Here is a 23,326-nt window from a genome sequence, read left to right on the forward strand (position 1 = left end):
TGAAAACTGCAGGGGGAGGACGTCAGGGATGACAACTGGCCGCTGCTTGAATATTCGCTTTGTTTTATTGAAACGCCAGAGGTGAAGTACAAACTGTAGTTACACGGCATTTTGTGTCCTTAAAAACAGTTCTCGGTTACAGAATTCCAAACAACTTTCAAAACTAAGTTGTTGAACGGTTTCGCCTAAAATGTTGGTTTTCTCCATCCGTTTAAAAAAGGATTTGAAATAAAGGAGTCGGAAGTAAAAGCGGTTATATTATTTTTTTCTTTCACTCTACAAAAAGGAAAAGGAGGATGCAGTCACAGATAGTTCACCACAGATTCCCACGTCGAGGGGACCAAGCTTCTCCTAGAAACATCCTCAACTCTGAACGCAGCTTTTTCCGAACCATTAATGGGTCATTTAACCCGAAAAAACCTGAAATCTAAAGGGAAGTATCTGTGGCATCAGGCTACAGCTGCATGTCACACTGCTTCTAGGTAAGAACACACGTATCACATAAAATTTACAGGACAAATTAACAACAAAAACAGGGTCAACACATCTGCAGTATATCCCTTCCTGCCCTAAAACATCCACTAGACTGAAAAGAACGATGAAAGTTTTATTTTAATAGCGTGAATTAAAATTTTAGGAAAAAAAGAGTCAGTAAAACTTAAGTCCACGTGTCACCCAAGGACAAAAAGGTGTAAGCAACAATTTTAATTCCTGAAACAAATCAAAGACATATCGGTCCTTTAGTGTTGGGTTGTTTTGGTTTGTTTGGTGGTTTTTTTTTTACAAGGACTTTCCTAAAGGATTTAATTAATTTGGGTGTAGAACAGAAGAGGGAGGATTGCTTTGCTGTGAGACTAAAAATCAAAGACAAAACCACAAGATGCAGTACCAGCACTTGAGCACATAACTTAAAAAGCGCTGTCGTGTGAACAATCACTACTGATTACATCAAAAATATGATACAGTTACTTCTCTCATCTCTTAACATTATAAGATAGGTCGGGCAAATACCTGGCACCAAAAAATTGATGCATGATAGTTCCAATACGTTAAACAAAATGTACTATATTAGAACATTAATATTTAAAAATTTATATCGACTTCTCGTCCAAATTCAGATGGCTTACCACTTCCTGGAAATCTTGTTTACCCCTCTGGGAAAAATGAGCAAAGGACTGACTTCACCTTCTTTGACAGTATTCAAGGTGACCCAAACTTACTCCTAACGGAGAGGTGAAGGAAAGGGTATTATTTGATATTGCATTCGAATTACCGTAACAAACTAGTGTCACATTTCAGCAAAATCTCCCAGCAGTGTCATAAAGCGTGTCCCAATTTTTCCAAAACCCCGTGGCAAGGGCTTCCTCCCCCACCCATGTAACAAGTCACTCCAGCACCCACCAAGGGCTTCAAACACCAGCGGAAATCTAACACTGACCTGAATGTAACCCCCTGTGAGTCGTACGAGGAGCTAACAGTTTATTCCCCCTCTACTAATTGTTAATCTTGATTTCCCATTTGTAGAGTAATATTATAGTAAAATCTAACTACTGGCAGCACCTGCATCGCTGGTTTAGTTCCTACAACGAGCAATCCGGGTGCTGCTGTATTTGCTATACATTTTAATTGAACAAGTGTCATGTACAATTCATCTCTGAACATTATGCCGTCCCAGTCCACACAATGTCCATCCAATAAATCAATGTGATGTTGCAATAAAATACACGATCTGATTTAGCTAATAAAAGTTCCTCATCACGTATCATAGCCGAGAGAGATCCGACGCCTTTAGGATCGCGCTGAAGCCAGAGGCAATCGTAAGGAAAGAACCACGTGCGCTTTATGCGGGTGAGCGTTCGACAGTATTTAATGGTTTGCCGCGTCTGCTTGTCGAGGCCAGCCTTCCTCCTCCACGCCAGAGTCGTATTCTTCTTCAGACGAATCTTTAGTGGGAGCCCTATAATTAAAACGAACTGATCAGACACTTGAGAAATTGAGGAAAAGAACGGAGACAGTTTCCACAGCTCCTGGTAAACACGCCACCTGCAAAGCGCCCCGGTGACAAACGTCCTGACAAGCAGCCACCGCCTGAACGACCTCCTGGTCGGAAAGTGGTGCTGTGCAGACTTACAAGCATGCAGTCTCCTCACTGAACAGCCAAAAGGCTACTGAATTCAGTAAAGTCGTTTGAGTTAACCAGTAAATTCAGTATTTCCAGCAAACACGAATGCTGGTGCGTCACAAAGCCACGGAAAACAGCCACGAGGGTAAGTGTGCCACTTTCCGCTCCAACCTGCCCTTTGAGACACTAGGTGTGCCGAGCCAGGCTTCGGCACAGACACAGAGGAATATAAAGTACGTACCTCAGTGGGGAAAGTCACTCAAAAAATTGTTCAGGGGCAGAAACGAAGCCAGATTGCTAGATTTCAGACCTGTGTTTTTAACCTGACCCATTCCCTCTCAATTCCATCCTTTGTTCACTAAAACTAAGATTTTTTTTTTTTTTTCAAATCCAGATTTGTCCAGGGATTTCAGCGTTCCACTGCATCATTACCATAACACAACCTTCACAGCATTAAATTGATTATTTTAACAAGGGTCCAGCAACCAATAAGTGTGCCTTGGTGGCTCTCCACTGCTGCAAGAGCAGCTGAGAACACTGCATCAGCCTGGAGATTGCATAAAACAAACCACCTCAGTGGAACAAAATACAAGGAGGAAGGAAAAAGGTTCTGTTTCAGAAACGGCAGCACAGTGACAATTCAACGCCAGATTTTTACTGTTAACTTATGATACTTATAACTGACTTCTGTTTCTACAGGTATACACACACACACACAAAAGGCTTAAAGTAACTTCATACATAAGTTTATTTTTAAATTTCTATTTAAAAACTAGAGCAGTACAGCCCCAAAGTCTCTAGGACAGAACAGACACCGATTCAGCACCCAGAGCACTGGATCCTTTCCGGGTTGTGTGCATGGCTGGGCGTTTGTACGCTCGTTCCTACAGCAAACATCAGAACACCCGTCTAGCTGTACTACTCCTCTGTTCTGACACTTCCACTGTGGTTTTACCTAATGTATCCCGGCTCTTTTTTGCCTTCTACAACATCTTTGTCAACTTCCACGCATACAATGTCAGAATTGGGCACTTCAAACATGGGCTCCAGCAACAGCTTTTCCTACAAGAAAACAAAGGGAGAAAAAAAAAAATATTCCTGTATGCCCTCTTGTACGTAACAAAATGGTTAGCAAGTGATTTCCAGAGCTAGTTTTCTTGGAAGAACTCTGAATACCCACAATTTTAGAAAGAGACTTAGCGTAGCCACATAAGGCCCAGAATTAAGTGAGGTTTTGACTGAAAATTGTCGTGATTAGGGCCACACCCACGAACGCAGGCAGCTTCTTTATTTAACTGGAGACTTCATTTACTCACCATTATAGAGCGAAGGCCTCTTGCACCAGTTTTTCTGTCCAGGGCCAGTCTGGCTATAGCCTTCAATGCATCTTCGGTTACATTTAATTCACACTACGTAGAGAAAAAGGGTAAGTTTAGTTGATTATTTCATTTATAACTCAACAGCGGGCTGAGTGCAACAGCGTGTTACTGAAAATACCAAACAGGGGCGATTTACTGGTTACCCCTCAGAACGTTTGGCGTTCAACCCGCACACGTCAAGCCTCACCTACACTTTATACTCAGGACTAACATCACCAGTGCTGAGTACGGCCCTTCACCTACAACTACTACAAGTACCTCTACAGTACACAGCACGACTCTTGATGCCCATTAGACAAGGTCATGGATGTTCATCTGAACAGTAACACTAAGAGAAGCTCAGCTACTCCCAGGTTACTTGCCCCACAAGGACAGTTACCCAATCTAAACCAGGCAGGGTTTAACGAATTAGCTTACTTTTTTTCAGAGCGGGGAGGTGCACTTGTGAGGGAAGAAGTGATTCCAACTGGTATTTTAGGTCGCTTCTACGCTGTATTTATAAACAGGAATATCAAAGAGCCATCAAACAAGAATTCAAACCTTATCCATGCTGAACAGCGCCTGGTATTGAGGAACCACAGCATTCCGTGGCTCAGTAAGAATCCGGACAAGGGTTTTCTCATCGAGGCTGTGCAGAGGAACCACGACAGGCAAACGTCCCACAAACTCAGGAATCATGCCAAACTCGATGAGATCTCTGGCTTCCACATGCCGCAGCAAGCGATCCTTTTCTTCAATATCTTCATGTGGATCCGACTCGCCGCTTATATTCGCAAGGTCAGCTGCTGCTGCAGCCCTTCTGCCTTTTCCCAGATTGGATGGAGTCCCAAACCCTAGATACTGCACAACAAACATGTTACACTTAGAGCTGTAATGGTTTTCTTTATGTAACTGAATCACGTTCCAGGTGCATAAAAAAAAAAATCTGGAGTGACCACTTATGTCATTACATATCAGTTCAAGAAATTACTTACAGCAAAATTGGACGTCTTGCACACAATCAATTTCTTACAACATTTAAGTCCCTCAGTAAGTTATCAACACATCTGAATGAATAAAAGTAAGTTTTTCTTAAAATACAGTTAGTAACATGTCCTGGTAGGTTTACAAATTCCAGTGACACTAAAAAGGGCTCTTCAGACGTGAAGCACATCCACACAAGAACGCTTGCATGAAAAGCTACGTGAGTTATAAACAGTAATTGGGATTTTGGTCACTCCCCCGTTAGAAGGGTGCACATTGTGTCTGAAGAACCCTGTCCCCAGCCAGTAACACATCAAACAGTAAACTGCATGACTGGGTATTTTAAGGTGATGACAGCTTTTAGCACCATTGGCTTGAACTACCCGAGTACCAACAGTAAACCTCTGGGTGTCAGTAAGAAAAAAAAAAAAGAGCTTTTCCTCAGTTTCAGACTCGGTGCACCGCAACCAAAATTGTTATAATTGCTACAACTGTTTCACATATTCTGTTTTTAAGAAACACAGGGCATCACAATAATGGAAAAAGTTTACCACTTCAGTATGGACAGCAAGTTCTCTACCAACAGCTTTCAACCTTTTTTTTCCCCCCTCTTCTGGGTTTTTTTGCCTATTTGCATATGCTAAAAATTTCTCTGTGGAAGCAGACCGCTGCGAGCTACTTCAGCCTACTACCAACAGGCTTGTTCTTTGCTCCCTTTCTTAGGCTTGACCTCAGATTCCCAGATAACAGACAGAAAACCACCGCTCTACAAACAAACTTAGTAGGTTTACAAATACAGCCAGACCTTTAGGAGCTGTGAACAGCAGCCAACATAATCATTTTTCAATTCAGATACAGCCCGATGCACTCACTTTCTCATTTTTCCTCCTGCTGATAATTCTGTCAAGACCATTAAAAGCCCCAGAGGCCACAAAGAGGATGTTTGTTGTGTCAACCTGCACCGTTTCTCCACGTAGTTTACGAGAATTCTTTTCTGGAACGTTTACTATTGTGCCTTCCAGTAATTTTAACAAGCCCTAAGAAGGAAAGAAGAAATAAGCAATATAAAATTCCACTGTGTAGCATCATACAAGGCAGCACACCATGCTGTGCTTACTTTCACAGATGCAATTACACGTTTTCCATCCCCTATGCCTTCATAGTAACAGTAAGTGCCTAAAGAAATCAAGTTTTCCCATACGAGACAATCCTACTCAAGGAGAGGCAAAAATCTTCCTTTGAGGGGACTCCCACGCACATTATGAGCTGCCCTGAGTAATGAGTTGCTTGAAGAGTTCTGTCAAAGTGGAAAGTGTTACCTGTTCTTGCCTACATTATGCAACTTGCCGAGCGCTGCAAAGGTGTGTTTCAATCAAAACGCTCCTATGAAGCGGCCTCGAGTTGCTTTTGAGGCTTTTTTTTTTTTTGGAATGAAGAAAGTAAAGAAGAAAGATGAAGGTTTCAAAGGTTAATAATTAAGGAACTGAAGAATCACGACTCTACACACTCCTGCGCTATCTGGCATGTGACAGGAAGATCCCTAGACCTGATGGGCTGTTCGCTTATGAAGGAAAATCACTCCACAGAAGTACTCACTTGCTGAACACCTTCTCCTCCGACATCCCGTAACTGATGAATACCGGGAACGCTGCCGATCTTATCTACTTCATCCAGAAAAACAATCCCTGAAGTTACAGAAAAAGGGATTTAAGGAAGACTCGATCTTTTAAGAGAAGTAAGAACTTACACACAGAAAAGAACATAACTGAAGACAGCAGCAGTCTGTTCTGCTTCCACTCTGTAGATGGCAGAAGCGAAGGCAATTTTGTCCAACAATGGACAAGAATAAAAACTACAAGATAGGCTTAGAGCTCTTTTCAGGTTTATTAGTTCTGATTTAAAGTGTTAAAATTCAGGTACGTGCAACAGCAAGATGTGGTGGTCTCAAAGTTTAGAGCACTTAGGCAAGATGAACAGAGTCTATGAACGAACTTGGGGAAACACACTGTAAAAGCCTACCTTGCTGAGCTTTTTCTACGTTGTAGTTGGCATCTTGCAGGAGTTTTGCAATGACAGATTCAATGTCTTCACCCACATAGCCAGCTTGAGTCAAGGTAGTACAGTCACAGATGGCAAAAGGTACATCTAGGCATTTAGCTAGAGTCTGAGCCAGCAAGGTTTTACCTGATAAAATAAAACCCCTATGCTGTAACTTCCATACATCCCTTTAGAGCACACAATACCAAATATTTACCATCAGATCACTGTTACTGTCGTTAGACATTTTGAATGATGCCAGCATGTTCATATAGTCATACTGGAATATTTTCCAAGGGAGCTAGTTTTCCCGAGCCATGGTTTTTAAGCTGGCAAGCTGTATTTCAGAACTAAGACCAAGACTACACATTTGAGGCAGCTTGAAAGGCATGCAGTATCACAAATCAAATGCCACACAATATAAAAACCAAAATACATATCCTTGCCTAGATTAAAAATTAAATAAATCAGTAGTGCTTTGCAGACGTTCAGGGTGCTCCTGCTTTGAAGTTGGGGAGAAATCAAATTAAAATATTACTCGGTGAATGTTCTCCCAAATAGTCTGCAAAATGCTTATCACTTCAGCACAAACACTCCCACTTCTTAGGAACACACAAATATAATTTCTTTTTTAACCCCCTCCCCATAACTGACCTGTCCCACAGGTGAAACAACACTAACCACAGCATCTCAACTTGCCATCTAAAGCAGAGAAACTTTAAATGTGTCTTATTTCTGCTTAGCGAAACTTCCACCTTTTAATCGGTTACTAAATAATATAGGCATTAAAAAAAGAAAACCAAACAAACCCAGGCACATGACCAGACCTCCTTTTCAAGGCCATTTGGCTCAGCTTGTTACCATGGCACAAAAGCACAAAACCCCGGGTTGGAATTCACAGTTTAGCTTTCTATACGCCAAACTGGAATAATCACAAAGGAGGAAAAAAATTGCTCTATCAATTCGAGCAAAAATCTGACACCCATAAAAACGTGCAGCTGCATACCTGATCCAGTTGGTCCAAGCAGCAAAATATTACTTTTTTCAAGTTTTATGTCGTCATTGGGTGAATCTAACACTTCTCCTCCCCGTTTTTCCTGAGGTATCTGCTGGTTCATTTGTTGCTGCATTGATGCTCCCAAAGCATTACCGTGTGGACTGATTCCAGCAATCTGCAGTAGCTCTGAAGGGAACAACAGCAGCACTGTGTGAGCACTGGCAAGGTCTGCCACTACCTTAAATACACAATACAAGCTTGACTCCTCTGTTTTGCTCCGCAAACCTGTAACTCTTTCTGAACAGAAGTTACAGATAGGACTGCAACAGAAATATGGCACAATTATTACAAAAACATGAATTCCAATCAGATTTTTGCACAAGCAATGGTTTTTTTGCATATATGAAATGAATTTCCAATGGCACAGTGGATTATCTAAAAGCATTCCTCTATGTTAAAAACAAAATAAACCTTCAGTCCTTACAAATTGACCCATTTTAACTGTAAGTTTTTATTTTTAACACATGAGAGGAAATAATCCCAAACTGTTGATCTCTATGACAAAAAAGTACAAGAACTGGTATACTGTAAAAATGACAAAAGCAACGCACAGGTCCGCTCTCAAGGCTTAAAAACTTGTCTTAGATGAGTTGTAACAGGTTTTGTCTTTACACATGGATACGGAGGTGGAGTTGGATGCTCTTTTTTCAGAGCACTACAGTTGCAATTGATTTTCAGGGTAGAATACTGAAGATTAAGAAAACTGGTTTGAAGGGGTGTAACTGGGATCATAAATTGAAGAAGTTCAAGAGCCAGTGAGAGTTGCAGTGAACTGAAAACAAACATGCCTGACCTCGCTCAGATTAAGAGAGCCACTGTGAGGTTCAAGGTGACACTGCCTTTTACCAGCACAAACACCCTGCAGAAAACAGTTGCCTACCTGCCCGTCTATCTACCTCCCTCCCATCCTGTCTTGTGTGGCATTGTTAATACGATCAGACCTCCGTTCTAAATTAAAAATAAACCTCAAATTCCACTTGTTCTATTGAGGGCAACCCTAAGGACAGGTAATTATTTAACCAACTTCATACAAGGTATCTTTAAATTTTACTTGCTTTTTACTTGCTTTCCACCCAGAATTAGATAGAGTCAGATCCTAGTCACCTCTGTTAAGAACACGCTCAATGCCACCAATTAAATTTACTCACAGAAGAAAAGCAGATGGGATTTTACCCAGCATTTCAAACCAGCAGTCACTAAAGACTACTCTATCTTGACATCAAAAGAGCAGATATTGCAGAGGAGGACACGAGGAGAGAGTTCACTTACTTGTAAATCTGTACTCATCCTCCCGTCTTCTGATTTCTAATTCTAAGAGAGAGGATGAAAACAGTAATAAAAAATAAGTTTACAAAAGCTTATAAATTCTCCACCTCTTGCCCTCTTCTGAATACGTCTCTTCGCTGTGTATGAGTGTATTTCTAACAAGAAATCCCCACACGAATTAGTTTTATTGCTGTCAAAATTAACCCACGCTCTTCAAATGACAGCAAGCTTTCTACTACTTAAACCTGTAACAGTCTATCACCTCTGATTAGATCCTCATTTTAAAGCCATTTATAGCAGGGGAAAAACGCTGTAACACAACTTTGGTTTGAAAAGGCTTCCTTGAACGCTCACATTTACATCCCAGTGTTACAGTGTAAGATTTCACATATTTCAAAGTACTTTATAAATGTTCACTGCCAAGCCCCTCTGGGGATGCACCATTTCATCTTCCTGTGGAGGGTCAGAAGCTTCCCCCTGCCGGGTGCACAGCTGCTCTCCTGTCGCTACCAGAACAGTGCTATTCATGTGCCCCCTTCAGTTAAAATATTTCTTTACATAAAATCAAAAAACAAAGAAGATTCTGCTTGCTTAGCAGCCTATTTATTGCAAGGCAGAACAAAACACCTTAAAAAAAATAAATCAAGGTACACTTTGAATCAGAGACAGTAACTTAATCCTGCTTCTAAAAATACATTAGATCAACATAGCTACACACTTACTCAGTAGCAAAAGTACTGCCAAGAGTAACTCCATCTACACCTCCTAGGTATGGAGCAATATTACGGTGACCAAGAGATGCTGCCAAGAGCAGCAAGTGAGGTTAGAACGCTAGCTATTCATCCAACTCACTGAGCAAAACACTGTCTTCACGATCTGCATTGTTCCTTGCAGATTAAGCAGCAGATTTACCATTAAGCAGTAAATGAGATTAGAAAGAAAAGTTTAGGAGGCTCATATAAATTAAAGGAAAATACCTAATAACATGCATCAGTAAAAAATGCTAACCATGTAATAGGGAAGGCAATACCCACGGCATCATAAACCTTCTGGATTACTTTTAAATAAATCACGGCAGTTTACACACGGTGAAAATTAAATTTAAAAGAAATTCTTTTAGCTCATTCCAATTACAGAACATGTAGTGTTGAAGTAAAACCTTTCTCAGGTTTCTTACGTTACAGCCCCAAAATGGTAAGTTATTTGATCAGAAAAAAAAATACCAAACATCATACAAACCTCTGGGTGTTAAAGAAGTCTGCTTTTCAACTTCTGCTTGCTGCCTCAGGTTAGCTGGGATATTATTGTAGATTCTCTTGTAATGATTGTACACAGCAACTGAAAGCACCTTCTTGGCAAAACACTGACCAACAACGTATTTGTCGAGGTAGTTATAAATCTGAAAAAATAACTCAATTTTAGTAACACTTCTAAATCACCTTGCAGCAAGAAAAAATAGCATATTGTGCCAAAGATGGACTTTGGTCTAAACCAACCATTACAGACCTGATGAAACAGAACCAAACGTCTAAAATACAAAATACATTCCTGTTGATAAGTTTACTTAACTTACTTAACAGTTCTCCCCTATTGATATTTAAACCCATTGTCATTTTCACACGAATTTGTCAGAGGAAGAGAAATTTCAAGACTATTTAACGCCTTACAAGAGGTCTATCCAGGAGCCACACACAGCTTCAGAGTTCGTAACAGTCCACTAGGCACTGAGAAACACAACAAGCTCCCTCACTATTCGGGAGAGGGAAACCAAACAGCTTAGGATGGGTCATCACCAGAGGCCGATCAGCCGCGGTGCTCACCCACAGAGAGGCCAAACAAAAGGTTCAGCAACTACAGGAAGCAGCTGCTAACACAGGGGTGCGGAATACGAGGGCACAGCAGGAAATAAAAGATACTACAGCTGGTGAGGGCTGAGGTTAGGCTCAGGGTTGCGAGGAGAACATGAAGGCGCTGGACTTCAGGCACAAGACAGAGCCAGAGGAAGACAAGCCCAACTGCTTTTATTGGATCTACGCGCTCCCTTTATCAGCGCCCTGCTGGGTCACCTCGCTCTCAAAGGTTTAATCTCAAGCTAATCGTCTTTCTCGTTTGTTGCTCTGTCACAGCAGACCATGACACACCTGGTGCAGATGAAGTAAAGCATCTCACCATGCTGTAATACCAGGGAACACCGGGGTGAAGTTAAGAACCATACCTTTTTCGGTGGAGGTGGTGGCTTCTGCTGGAATGCCAGTTTCACAGCTTCTGCTGCCGACTCGGGCTCTTTAATGATGCTCTTTTTTGTATCTGCCTCTGACAGCACGACAAAAAAATGGTGGCACTTTTCACACTTCACAAAACGAGTGGAAGCTGCAGAAAAAGTAGAACAAAATGGTAAGAGGAATCGCTTAGACAGCACTCATTCATCTGCCTGAGCTCGTCACACACAGGACAAGCATCTGTAAGGCAGCCCAGCCACCTCTGTGCTCACCCAACACCTCCCCTTCGCTCACCGTAGAAGCTTTAAAAGCAATTATTGGACTATGAAATTGGACAAGAGGGAACACAACTTGCCCCAAAAGTCACACCACAAGGCAGCAACCAAAACAAGGGATGAAAAAGCAAAAATCTATTTTGTACTTACTCGGTAGCACTACACTCAGGAGAAGAAACTTTGCATCTCAGAGCGATGCAAAATTAATGAGGGCTTCTAATCATGCAGGAATTGTTCCTAACTCTCAAACCAGCAGGCAGAACAACCCCCGGTGGTCAGGGACAGGCTGCTCTAAAGCGCAGGGGAGCCATCTAGGATCCCAAAGACAGCAGGCAGCAGGCTCAGGAAAGGACAGCTGTGGCAGCTCCCAGTCTCTGCATCCCACTGGCTGTGGAGCACGATGGGGCATGCTCGAGTCACCAGGACAGTGAACACAGCGGGGTCACGCAAAGGGCTCATCCCACCAAGGGGCGGCTGTGGTATGAAACAGATGATCAAGACTTTGATGTTTCGCGATATTTTTTGCTTATTTACTTTTACTGTCAGGAGTAGAACAAATTTCTTTCAAACTCCAAAAGCCAAACCCTCCTGTCGCTGACTTTGTGAACCATGTCTCAAGGAATCATGTTATCTGCAAAGGCTGGTTTCAAAAGCCTGCAAACTAGAACTCGCACTACTTTTTGGTTTTTTTTTTTTTTTTTTTGGAAAAGCAAAGTTGAAATAATTGAAAACAGTAGAGAAGAACAGATTTGTAATTCAAAATGGAACTTTTCTGACCATATTACTGTGCTATTAAATGCAAATCATGTGCAAAAAGTAAATATATTAGTAAACGTATTAAAAGCAAAGTAAATGTAGCAAAACTACATGAAAAACTTCAATGTCAAAACTTCTGAATTCATAGAAGGTTTTCAGAAAAGGGCTTGAATGCTGTAGTACCAGCTGGTTTAACAACAGCCTCTAGTAACAAACAAGCTGCTTATTTACAACTTGTTGCTGCCTCCCATAGAGCTGGCATCAGCAGAAGAGGAGTGGGTGGGTTTTTTAATATCCAACACACCTTACGAGTGGGTAAGACAGACCAGCAGATTGTTTTAAGAATGTAGCACGTAATACCGTAACCATCACAGCTTTATTAACTCTAGTCCAAATAAAATCTGTGTAACAGTTGGGAACCTTCCAGATCCCTGTTATCTGTCTGATGGGAATGCAATGGAGAACGACTCGCACGCACCCCTCTTACCTAACTATTGTTTCGCAACAATATTGTAGGGGAAAACCCCCAAACTTTCTCCCAATGGTTACTCAAAACACCTCTCACATTCTTCATGACTACGGTGCCATGAGGCTATTGTCCTTCCTCATGCAATGCTAACAGTCAGCTTTATTAGGAGGGAATAGCCACGAGAATACTTGCCCCCTTTACAGATCCACAGGAACGGTTACAAAAACAGAAAATAAAAAGCAGGCTATAAGAACGCTAGTGTGCATCTTTAAAACATCATTCACAAACAAATTATTGTACAGAGTACACTTGTATCAATTACTCCAAGCAGCACAGAGGAAGGTTATTAGAGATCCTCCCAATTTTCAGCAAGACCAACAGGGTCCGTGGTTACAGAGAAACTTTGATGTGTGTGGGCCCTGGGGAGGGGACTGGGTTATCAAAACACAGCTGTGAAACCGGCTGGTTTTATCCTCTACACAGCAATCTGGAAAAAAGTACCAGTTTTAACAGGACAAAACACAAGTTTACTCTGAAATGCAAGGAAACCAAGTACTGCTGTCTCCCCAAAACCTGCAAACAGCTCTGCCATTCTTAAATACCGGCGTGTTTTCCTACGTTCTTTTAGCAGAGGCAGAAAAGCACAGCAAAGAGCTGAGCTCATGTCAAGTTACCTCACCGTCACTACAATCTCCGCAAATATTTACAGCGTGGTACAAGCGCAAGTCAAGCGCTGGTTTTCATTTGGACATTACCACAGCGGCTGCGCTGGCAAAGCCATTTCCAAAGTCTGTCCGAGGTGACTTGGCCAACGAGAAAGGCCAGGTTTTTACAGTGCATCCGGGAAGCCAAAACAATCCGAGGATTAGTCTTAAAAACACTTGTAGGGGTGAGATAATGGGCTACTATTGAACTGCTGTAAGGTAAAAAGACATCAGGAAGAAGAGAGCAGGGAAGCTTCTTGCCTATTAAGTGTGTCCAGGAGCGGGGAACTTTGGAGGATGGGAGCTAACCCGACAGCATCAGGTGGAGACAGTAAAAGCACCACCTAGATAAGGCTTCTTATGTCAATCGGCTTTACAGCTATTGGATTTCACTCTACATCAGAGGCTCACATCTTCTTTCAGTGATCACAAAACTCTTCTTACAGACTCTCACGACCCCAAACAATACAGGAACTGCTGAGAAAGCGTGTCAAAGCAAAATTCCTTTGGGTTTGCGTCATATTCTTCCTTTACTGTGAATTACTGGACAATCATTGCTGAGCAAATCCTTGTGCAAGATATAAAGCGAAGCCCCGTGAAAAACAAACTCCACTGGACAACCAGCCTGTCACACCGCCACTCAACGGCAATTAATTTACTAATAAAGGTGGCTTTTATTCAGCATTTTGTTTCCCTGCTTCTCTCAAAATGATTGAAAAACCGAATATGTAAAAACTGAAACAAACGCTAACTGCATATTTTCCTTTGGTGTCAGATGTTTACTTAAGGCTCTCCAGTTCAATAATTCAAACCAGAATTGAGCAAATTCATCATTTTTCCTGACCAAGCAACTTCAAAGGCTTATCTGAAAAATCAAGTTACAGCATGTTTAATACAACCTGAAACTCATTCATTTTGGGCAGAATGGGACATTTTTTCTTATTGGTTTTTGTTTTCTTTTTAAAAATAATTTTTAAGATAATTAGAGCTTAGCTCTTCTGTTTTCCAGCTACTTGATATTCTACAGTCTGGCTGGGAAGCAGCATGCTCAAATGAACAGAGTAAACCAGAAAGACACAGGTCCAGAGAAAACCTGACCGTGACTCACAGGAATTTCTGAGAAATTAAGAGCAATTACAGTCTTTGGTTTAACTTTAAGTTGCCAATTAATACAAAACTGACCATTGCTGTTCTCGAGATGAATAAAAAAGCTGCTCTGCTCTGTCATCTGGTGAGACCGTGCTTCGTTTGAACTAGTAACAGACTTCATTTAAAGGCTGTAAAATCCTAAAGCCTCAGAGTAGAACAGCAAGGATGAGAAAAGCAGATACATTCAATTATTCACTAGCAGAATTCCTCACAGTTTGACTTCCAAACTTCTGACCAGCTGCAGCACTGTTTTTACAAGTACAAAGTGGTTTTTTTCCAGTCCCAAGCTGTTCACAGCACCTGGGCCATTCCGACACTGCAATTCAAGTGCAGCATCACCTCTCGTGAATTTGAGCTTGCATATACCAGATGTTTTCTCCCATAATGTCAGAATGAATGAATCCTCCTCTCAAGAAAGGTTTCAAGCATGCTTAAAGATTCCTAGTGCCACTGACAATACACTGGATCATATCGCTGCTTTCCAGGGCTACACAGTGATTGTTCCGCTCTGGGGCAACGCTTGAATGGTATTGCCAGATAAAAGCACAAACTCCAGTAACAAGAGGAACAAACACATCAGTGAAGAGAAAGAGTTTCAAAATGTCTCCATCTACTCATGAATCATCTGATAAGAAGGTAAACGAGGTTAAAAATCCTTCCACTGTTTTCAACCACACCTAGTCCAGGGACAGGCCAACACACTGAACACCGCACAGGATTGTATTTCTAGTTCCATCAACTAGTGCCAGACTCGTCTGAAAACCTCGTTGCCTACAGTTTCAAACAAACAAAAAAAGATTACTCAATAGTATTTTATACAATTGGCAGCCAATAATTGCACATTTGCTCATTATTTTCACCAACTGCGATATTAACAACTGTTGAACAAGTTTATGCTGACCTCGCCTTAAGCTTCTTAGTGCACAAGTCTGATTATGACTTGGTACTTCCTCCTCGAGCCCCACCAACTAACAACAGGTATTTGCCTTCTGACAGCTATTTTCTAGGCTGGTCTCATTAGCACTGAAATAAGGAGAACCATCTTCAAGTCTGACAGAAGCTGAAGCATAACTAGCACTAATTTGGACTGTATTTCAAAAAAAAAAGTAGCTATTGCTGCTGGACACCAGGCATCTGATGCATTTTGGATCTTCTGTTTGGGCTTTCCAGCCTCCAATTTGGAACGTATTATGGATCTGACTTTGCCATAGAAGACCATTCCAGTAAGCCACCTGTCATACACTCATTCCTCTGCTGGATAAGCACCTTGGTTACAGCACAGGCAAGATTAAAGTTTTGTTATTTAGTAAACAAAGGACAGACATTACAAACATACATACATGCAGGTATGTATTTATATAACGGACAGAAAGTAGTTAAAACGGTACTGTTTATGTGAGCACCTCTTCCACTGCATAAAACATAACAAACTACTTTAAACCCGCATATTGACAGCTGCAGTCTGGATTCCACTACCGTATTCTGCTCCACCACCCATCACATGTAACCACAGAGACAACACATGCTTACACCAGCGTGGCCAAACTAAGCATAACAAAATTTTTGATGTCGCATAATTAGGTAAGCCAAAACTTAGCTATCAGGACTAGGTTAGCTCACAAACACGTCCGTGCCTATTTAATAAAGAAAGTATTAATTAAAACTTACACACAAAGGTCTCCACGTGCGTGCACAAGTCACCACACTTCGGGCAGCGCAGCTGGTTTCCTCCTTTCCCAGAGCTTCCAGAGCCTGACTTTTTACCACCTCCCTCACCGACAGACTTCTAAAAAAAGATTTCCAGACAATTAGCCCCAAACAATGGAGCTGTTACATGAGGCACTTAGCAGCGTGTTTACAGCATCCAGTAAGGTGACTATTGCAATAGCTGAATGACAAAATAGCGGCTGTCAGGACTTCTTTAAAGGCAACGTAGAACAACGGGATATAAACCTTTTGAAGCGCACACGCACCTGCGTTTCCCGGGGCTGCCCGTTTTGGATGCCCGTGGCAGGGGCATCCCGTATCTACCTTAGAACAGCTTGACTGGCACTAGAACGGTAACAAGCTCAAGTGTCACCAACGTTTTAACAGGACATTTCAAGGTAATTTATTCTAACCCCGAAGAAGAAAACAAATCATACTTATAGAGAGAGTAATTTCATTATCGCAACTGTGTTGAGTCTAAGGGTTCCTGAAGCCACAACTCTTCTCACGTCCTTGACAGATGTAGCTACGCTGGCAGAGGGCTGTAGGGCAGAGATGGTCTATAAAACAAGCACCTCAGAAATTGCTTGGAAATATTTTATTTTTTTACTTCTAAGGCAGAGCTCCCTGACAGAGACCTACTCGAATTTCTCCACGTTACCCTGCTTAGTGGTGCTCAAGGTTAACATTTCTTAAATTTATATCCATTCTATGCCTCCGTACTTTGATTAATAAAAGCTATTAGATTTTAGGAAACAGCAAAGATCTCTCTTCCCTTTTCTAAGGCAGTTCCCCATTTTTTTAAACCTTGCTTGTCTACTCATTTCTCCTCACAACCCTCTTCAAGAAAAAAAAAAAAAAGACTATTAAAAGTTTTTTATCTTTCATCTTTATTCTTTTATAACATTTAATCTGAACCTTCAGAACACCCCTGTGTCATCTGGACAGCTCCTCAGATGTCACAACATGCTGTACCAAGGCAAAGCTATTGCCTGTGAACTCTCAAAATCTTATTTGCTGACTAAAGAGCAGTTTTATTCTCAGGTAATCATTTATCTGAAGCAGCTGCTTATTAACTATAATTATGGAGAAAGACTAGGATGAAAATAGATTACAATTTACTGACAAGAATAAAGCCAGTCTCCTCTCAAACTTGTCTTGCTTCATACAACTACCAAATCAGCGCTGAACACAAAAACAATTTAAAATGTACTTACTTTCAAAAGCCTACTCGGGAGTAGCAGGCTTTTGAAGGAGAATAGTTCTGACCACTACCCCTTCCCAAGATCCTGAAATCTGTTGTGGATTTATAACGTTCTACAAGGTTTTCACGTGTCCCTTTACACTAGGCAAAAACCACTGTAAAACTGGGAAGAGCTTTACAGGGTGTTTATAAAACAAATTCACAATACAATTTATTTTTTCTTCGCTGTCATTTGTAGCAATTTGAAAGATCAGTAATGTCTAGAGTGAGCAATAATTTCAAGAAGATATCAATTTTAAGTAAGGAAAAAAGTCTACTAAAAACATTTAAGAAACATTTTATATAAACCATTGAAACACCTAAAGCGTGGAGATTACCTTGCTTCCATCTCCAGAACCATCCTTGCTCGCACAATCCTTTGAAGCAAAATACGCCGGTGTTTCTGAGAAGTTTCTAAGAGGAATCCGTCTTAGGGAACCACTTTCAAAAGTCCGAAGTTTTCCTAAAACAGGGATGCGTGTACGACCACAAGTAATACCTAAAAAAAATGAAAACACATAAGTGAAACATTAAAAATACCCTAGTTCTAATCCCAATGCCACCAAACCACAGAATTTATTTACATTAAATGGAGCTCAAAGGTTTCAGCTACAGAACTCAACTCTGAACACCCTAATTTCAGTTATGCAAACCAAATTCTCTTCACCACCTTAATGTCCATCTTATTAAAAGCTGCCTGGATCGTTCAAACATGATGCCAAAGTAATTCCAGACAACTGAAAGTCCCATTGTGTCATGAAATGGGGAACATCCCAGCTATGAAACTAATTCTCAGACTGACAAATACAATCAACACCCAGCACTTATTGTGAAATAATTCAACCCCTGAAATAAAGGAGAGACCTTTGAAGCATCTCCTTATGATGCAAAAATTACCCAAGAAGTGTCTCAGACTCGCGGGCTGCACGTCTGGATTTGTCTTTCCCTTGTGAACTCTACTAAAACCCAGTTACTAGGAATTTGAGGTACCACTTGACGCAAGCAGCTGTTCTGAGGAAAACTGGAAGGCAGTGTCAGATTTGGCACGTGCTGACAGACCAGCACAAGTAAATTCAGGGCAATCTGAACTTGGCTCAAATCGCTCCTTGCCAACCAGAAAAACCCCTACTGAGAACCTAAACTGCCTTTTCCTCCTCTTGCAGCAGCGGGTAGGGTGACATTTCATGACTAGGTATGATGCGAATCAACATATGCCGTGCTTGTGGTTTCAACATCTCGCAACATGGACAAGAGCCTGGAATCCTTATCTCGTATCTCTCTCATTTAAAGTGGCAAATTTCACAGTTGCTCTCTGGTTTTGACAAGAGCTCTGTGACTTACCAACAGAAGAGCTATACAGCAACAACAATTAAAACCTTGCCGATAATACATGGTTTTACTGTTAGAGAGATGAGAGAATCCTATAGAAACTCAAAAAACTCTTTTAGAAGAGAATAAAAACAGTACAAACAGCAAGAGGAGTACAGTTCACTTGCTCAGAAAGGGGTAACAATGACAACTAAGAGCTGAAATCTTAGCTGAAAGAGGACATATAAGAAAATTCACCTTGCTACTATGACCGCAAACCAGAAAAATAAAGAAGAAAAGCATTATGGACTAGCCTAAATTTACCAGGAAGAGTCTCACAGGCTGCTGCAAAGTCACAGCCAAGAAGACAGCGTCAAACGAGATCTGAAGTTGGTTTATTAACTCATATGCTGCTCAAGATTCCTGAACCTGAAGATGATTTGCAGTTATTTTTAACATGACTAAAAATGTAATCTTTTCAAAATCTGTAATCGCCTTACTTCTCTCTGTAAACGTGAGGGAGGAATAATGACCAATTTTAAATTCCCCTGCTGTATGCCACTGCAGCACAGCAAGCCACTTTAGATTACGTAGGATAAACTATGAAAATACCACAGTAAACTTCAAAATACTGGCTCACTTCACGAGCAGTTGTGTTCTCTCAATGGAATCTGCAGCGAACTCTGAAGGCTACGTGCGCCAAGCGCACTTGTCAGCAGAGAATAAGCTGTGGTGAGCGTTTACAATGCAAGAGCTGTTCTGCATTAATTCCCTGTCTCGGGGGCTTATTCCTCATAGATGGCTCCTCTACTGAGATTTCTTTTACCACTTCTAAAGGGAAGTGAGAAAAGACCCCTAAGAAAACAAAAAAACAACATACACACCCCCCCCCCCCCCCCCAACAAAACCCGACGTCACACAACTTTCCTGCCACACGGGGAGATTTGGGCTGTGGAGAAAGGAAGAAGCACTAACACAGAAACTCAAACTTTTTAACCACTAAGCACTGCACTGTGGATTAAAAATCACTGATTTTAATTGAGCATCCCCGTGACATAGAAAATGCACCAAAAACTGTGTTGGATGAATTATGAAACTACAAACTGCGTCAGGTGCTGAGCTGGGAAGTGCCACGTTACCGACTGTGCCCATCTAGCGATGAGAAACGCCGCAGCTGTGGGGCTTCACCCCCAGCAGCCGACAGGACACTGGCAGCAGATCCAGGCTGGCCAGCAGCATCATACCCACGCTGTAACGCTTTTGTTGCCGTTACATTCACTCTCACAAAAGCCTCAGCTGGTCAGCCTTTTGGGAACGTCAAACTCAGCCTGCTACACGTGCTGAACTCTAAAGGGTGTAGATAGGCTAAACCAAGGGGGAAAGGAAAAAAAATAATCACTATTACTGCTACACCAGCTTGTGGCTAAACACAAAAAGCCTTGTCCCTGCACTCATCACGAGGTCTGAGCGACATTTTTTGACAAAATATCACTGTACAACCAAAGAACGAAGCAGTAAGAAAGTTACTGCAACTACTTTCTTGCCTAAGTAATCTCAGAGGCAGTTTTTGGGGAGAAATCAGCATTCCAGCCCAACGCCAGGCCACTTCCACTGAATGATCCTGATCCTGATAAATGTTCAAATACACAGCAGCTGGCTAGCACAGCAGTATTTGCTCACACACGCCACTGGCAGTCAGGGCTTGGGTGGGTTTTTTCAAACAGTTTATTTAAAGGACACATCCCTAATATAAGGATGTTGGTGGCAGCAATGGCACCTACCCAGGGTGTTCAGGTTAGTGTCTTAAGAAATAATGAGAGGCTCCTTTACACCTTATTAACCTTTAATTGATACTTCAGCAAAGAAATACTAACTTTTGGGCCAAGCTTCAAGTATCTTCGAAGAAACTATTGCCCAAGGAAGGGACAGGGAGACTGTGACAAAAGAGAAGCCTCCTCTTTGTGCCACACTACCTGATCCATGCACTCTGAACACTCTCAGGTCTGTACCAACCAGCAAGAGCAAATAGAGTCCATGGCAGAAGACAACAAAAAGGCACGAACATAACATTTTTTTTTAAGAATTTCCATGGAAAGCTGGTGCATAAATAATCACTGTGTATCGGTATTGTAGTCTCATTTGTTATTTAACGTGTCCAAATCTTAGTTCTGACAAAAAAGACAAATTTTAAAAAAGATAATCCTGCAATTAATTCAGAATGTTACTTGCTTTACAGTTTACAGTTCCAGTGGGCTTAGAGGATGCCAGACAGGCTAGAGTTGAAAGTACTGGTTTAAGCCTTTCAGCACAGGTGACGTCAGAGATGTAAATGCAAAGTCAACTGCAACGAGTTAAATTGCCTCATGAAGGTAACGAATCATCTCAGACTTGTCAGGCTATTGCTGAGGGTACGACCGTTCCAAACCCCGTTGCAAATGTGGTGGCAGTAGATTCTCAGCGCAATTTGGGGGTGGCTGCCTTTCACTAAAAGCAACACATGGTACGTCAGCTCTGGCTACCCACAAGAACAGCCTGAAAAGGACAAAAGTAGTAAAAAAGTAACAGCCTCCCTCCACTTCAACTTCCAGTAAGTGGTTTGCACAGTCTCACCCTTCTACCAAGCGAGAAAAAACTACCTTTTGCTAAGGGAACCCTAAGCTTTATAGGAAATATTTCAAATTTAGGCTGGAAAAAAGGTAGGCTTTTAATCAGTCGGCTAATGAAGCTCACTTACTAGCACTGCAAGGCAACGCACACTGGATGACTGCTGCTGAAAATCGCTCCCGTTGCAATAAAGTCTATTCTCGCATCACATTTCCCAAACGGTATTTCGACGCGGGCTAATTTTCCAGAACTTCACACCATGTAATACTGCCCTTAATCCTGACGCGCCACCGGCCGTCCCCTCACACCACCCAGGGTGACAGCAGCAAAAGATTAATAGAAAGAAAAAAGAAAAAAAAAAAAAGGCCGAAGCAGCCACCCGTTGCCCAACCGAAGGCCTTATCGCAGCGCTACAGCACGGAACTCCCCCGGCCGGCTGCCGCTGGGCGCCGGGCCGCGGGCGGGCTCGTCCCCCGGCCCCAGGGAGCGGCTGCTCCCCGCTGACACCGCTCCGGGGGTGACCCCGAGACCTCCCCCGGCAGCGGCGGGCTGGAGAGGCGCGGTGGCAGCCGGAAGGAACGGGGCTTCCCCTCAGGAAGGCGGCGGGGAGCGGAAGGGGCCCGGGAGGGCCCCGGGACGGAGGGCCCAGCCCCGCCGGGGAGCAGCGTCAGGCCGGGCCGCGGCGGGGGGAGGACGGCGGTTACCTCTCCGCGCCGAGGGCAGCGTGGAGCCCAGGAGGCGGGCGGCGGCGGCACAGCTGTGGCAGGCGGACATGGTGCGGCCGCGGGCCCGGCCCGCTCCCCCCCCGCCGCCGACTAGGCCTCGCTGGCGGCGGTGCTGCGCGCCCCACCCGCCCCGTAAACACCCCCCTGTCCCCCGCCTCTGTGACGGCAGCGCGCTGCTGTCGCGTCACCGCGCACACCCGGCGGACTACCGCTCCCAACGGGCAGCGCGCGGCGCGGCGCGCCCACCAGAGTCCCGGTGCCCCGCCCGGGGCGTCATAGGAGATGTAGTCCTAGCAGGTGATGCGCGTCCACCGCACGGCATTATGGGAAATGTAGTCCGGGCGGCGGCAGCAGCCCCTGAGGGACTCCCCGCTGCGGCCCTCCCTACACAGGTATTTCAGGCGATTTAACTCTGCTTCCTAAACACGACAGGGGAAAAACATTTCCCTCCGACCCCAGAAATAATGTTTTAAAAAGCCTTTCGTGAAAAAAAATCAAACTGAAACAGCAGCTGAAAACTTTTAAGCAAAACAAAGCAACTTCGGGAGAGAAACAGAAACGGTCCCGTGTGTCATGGGGTGATCTTCAGCCCATGAACATTATCCACAAATACGTATATTGTCTCATCAAACGCACCCTCTAGACGTGTCTCATGGGGAACGCACCTACAACCCACCGGTATCTGTTGGCCTGATTCCTTCAACCCACCTTCAGCTCCTGCTGGTCACATACCAATTAAACGAAGTTAATTGATCCCCACTGGCCATACAGAGGGGCCAGAGGAACGGCTCAGAGACGGGAGCCCATTCCCCGCCGCCCTCCTCCATGACCCCGAGCAAACGCCATCAGACCACGCCAACAGCAGGGAACACGCACGGTGCTGCTCGTCTGCACGGTGGGTTTAGCTCTGGGTGGGTTTTAACCCTTGTAAAACGCAGGTTTAACACCACCATCTACAGCCAGACAGCTGCCAGCCTGATTTTAATCTGCACTAAATCCACCACCGTGTTTCCTCTTGGGAGCTTTTTGAGGGAGCCAGGCAGGAACGGCAGGTTGGCTCAGGGACGTAGCGGCGCGCATCGGCACAAGGGGCTGGCGAAGAGCGGCGGCAGCTCCAGTGGGTACCAGCTCCAGCGGGTACCAGCCACACGCCGGAGGGAACACGGGGTTGATACCCGGCCCCATGGCATGTCCGGACCGCTCATGGCAACACCTCAGGATCTCGGCTGCCCCTCCTCACTGATAATAAACCAGTAAAATGCTACTTATGAAAAACTATTGGAACGACAAATTTTCTCGGCTCAGAGATTTACCTGCAAACGTTTCATTGTCTTCAGAACGCA

General features: G+C 43.2%; 1 protein-coding gene across 3 annotated transcripts; it reads right to left on the reverse strand.

Moving 5' to 3' along the window:
• Window positions 1–46: 46 nt before the first annotated feature.
• Window positions 47–22,032, reverse strand: CLPX (caseinolytic mitochondrial matrix peptidase chaperone subunit X). Of its 3 annotated transcripts, none has more exons than XM_086471453.1 (14): window positions 21,963–22,032; window positions 17,685–17,845; window positions 16,065–16,182; window positions 11,040–11,194; window positions 10,064–10,223; window positions 8,828–8,869; window positions 7,508–7,684; window positions 6,484–6,648; window positions 6,061–6,149; window positions 5,337–5,501; window positions 4,042–4,341; window positions 3,439–3,531; window positions 3,078–3,184; window positions 47–1,957 (listed from the first exon to the last, which is right to left on the reverse strand). In XM_086471453.1, exons 1-14 carry the CDS (start codon window positions 22,030–22,032, stop codon window positions 1,867–1,869), a joined length of 1,893 nt encoding a protein of 630 aa, XP_086327579.1. In that variant the 3' UTR covers window positions 47–1,866. The 3 variants fall into 3 exon arrangements, with proteins under 3 accessions (XP_086327579.1, XP_086327581.1, XP_086327580.1); XM_086471455.1 differs by lacking the exon at window positions 21,963–22,032 and adding an exon at window positions 19,794–19,828; XM_086471454.1 differs by lacking the exon at window positions 8,828–8,869.
• Between the last annotated feature and the right edge of the window lie 1,294 nt (window positions 22,033–23,326).

The sequence above is a fragment of the Leptosomus discolor genome, chromosome 11 (genome assembly GCF_034619465.1).
Source record: "Leptosomus discolor isolate bLepDis1 chromosome 11, bLepDis1.hap2, whole genome shotgun sequence".
Lineage (NCBI taxonomy): Eukaryota > Metazoa > Chordata > Aves > Leptosomiformes > Leptosomidae > Leptosomus > Leptosomus discolor.

What these genes read in the sequence shown, in the direction of transcription:
- CLPX (XM_086471453.1), bottom strand. Translation starts at nt 22,032, where the DNA reads ATGTCCGCCTGCCACAGCTGTGCCGCCGCCGCCCGCCTCCTGGGCTCC. An exon ending in GCACGTGGAGACCTTTGTGT is followed by an intron (nt 11,195 to 16,064) that starts GTAAGTTTTAAT and finishes CTTTTTCTGCAG; the next exon opens with CTTCCACTCGTTTTGTGAAG. An exon ending in GCTTGGACCAACTGGATCAG is followed by an intron (nt 6,649 to 7,507) that starts GTATGCAGCTGC and finishes TTATTTTATCAG; the next exon opens with GTAAAACCTTGCTGGCTCAG.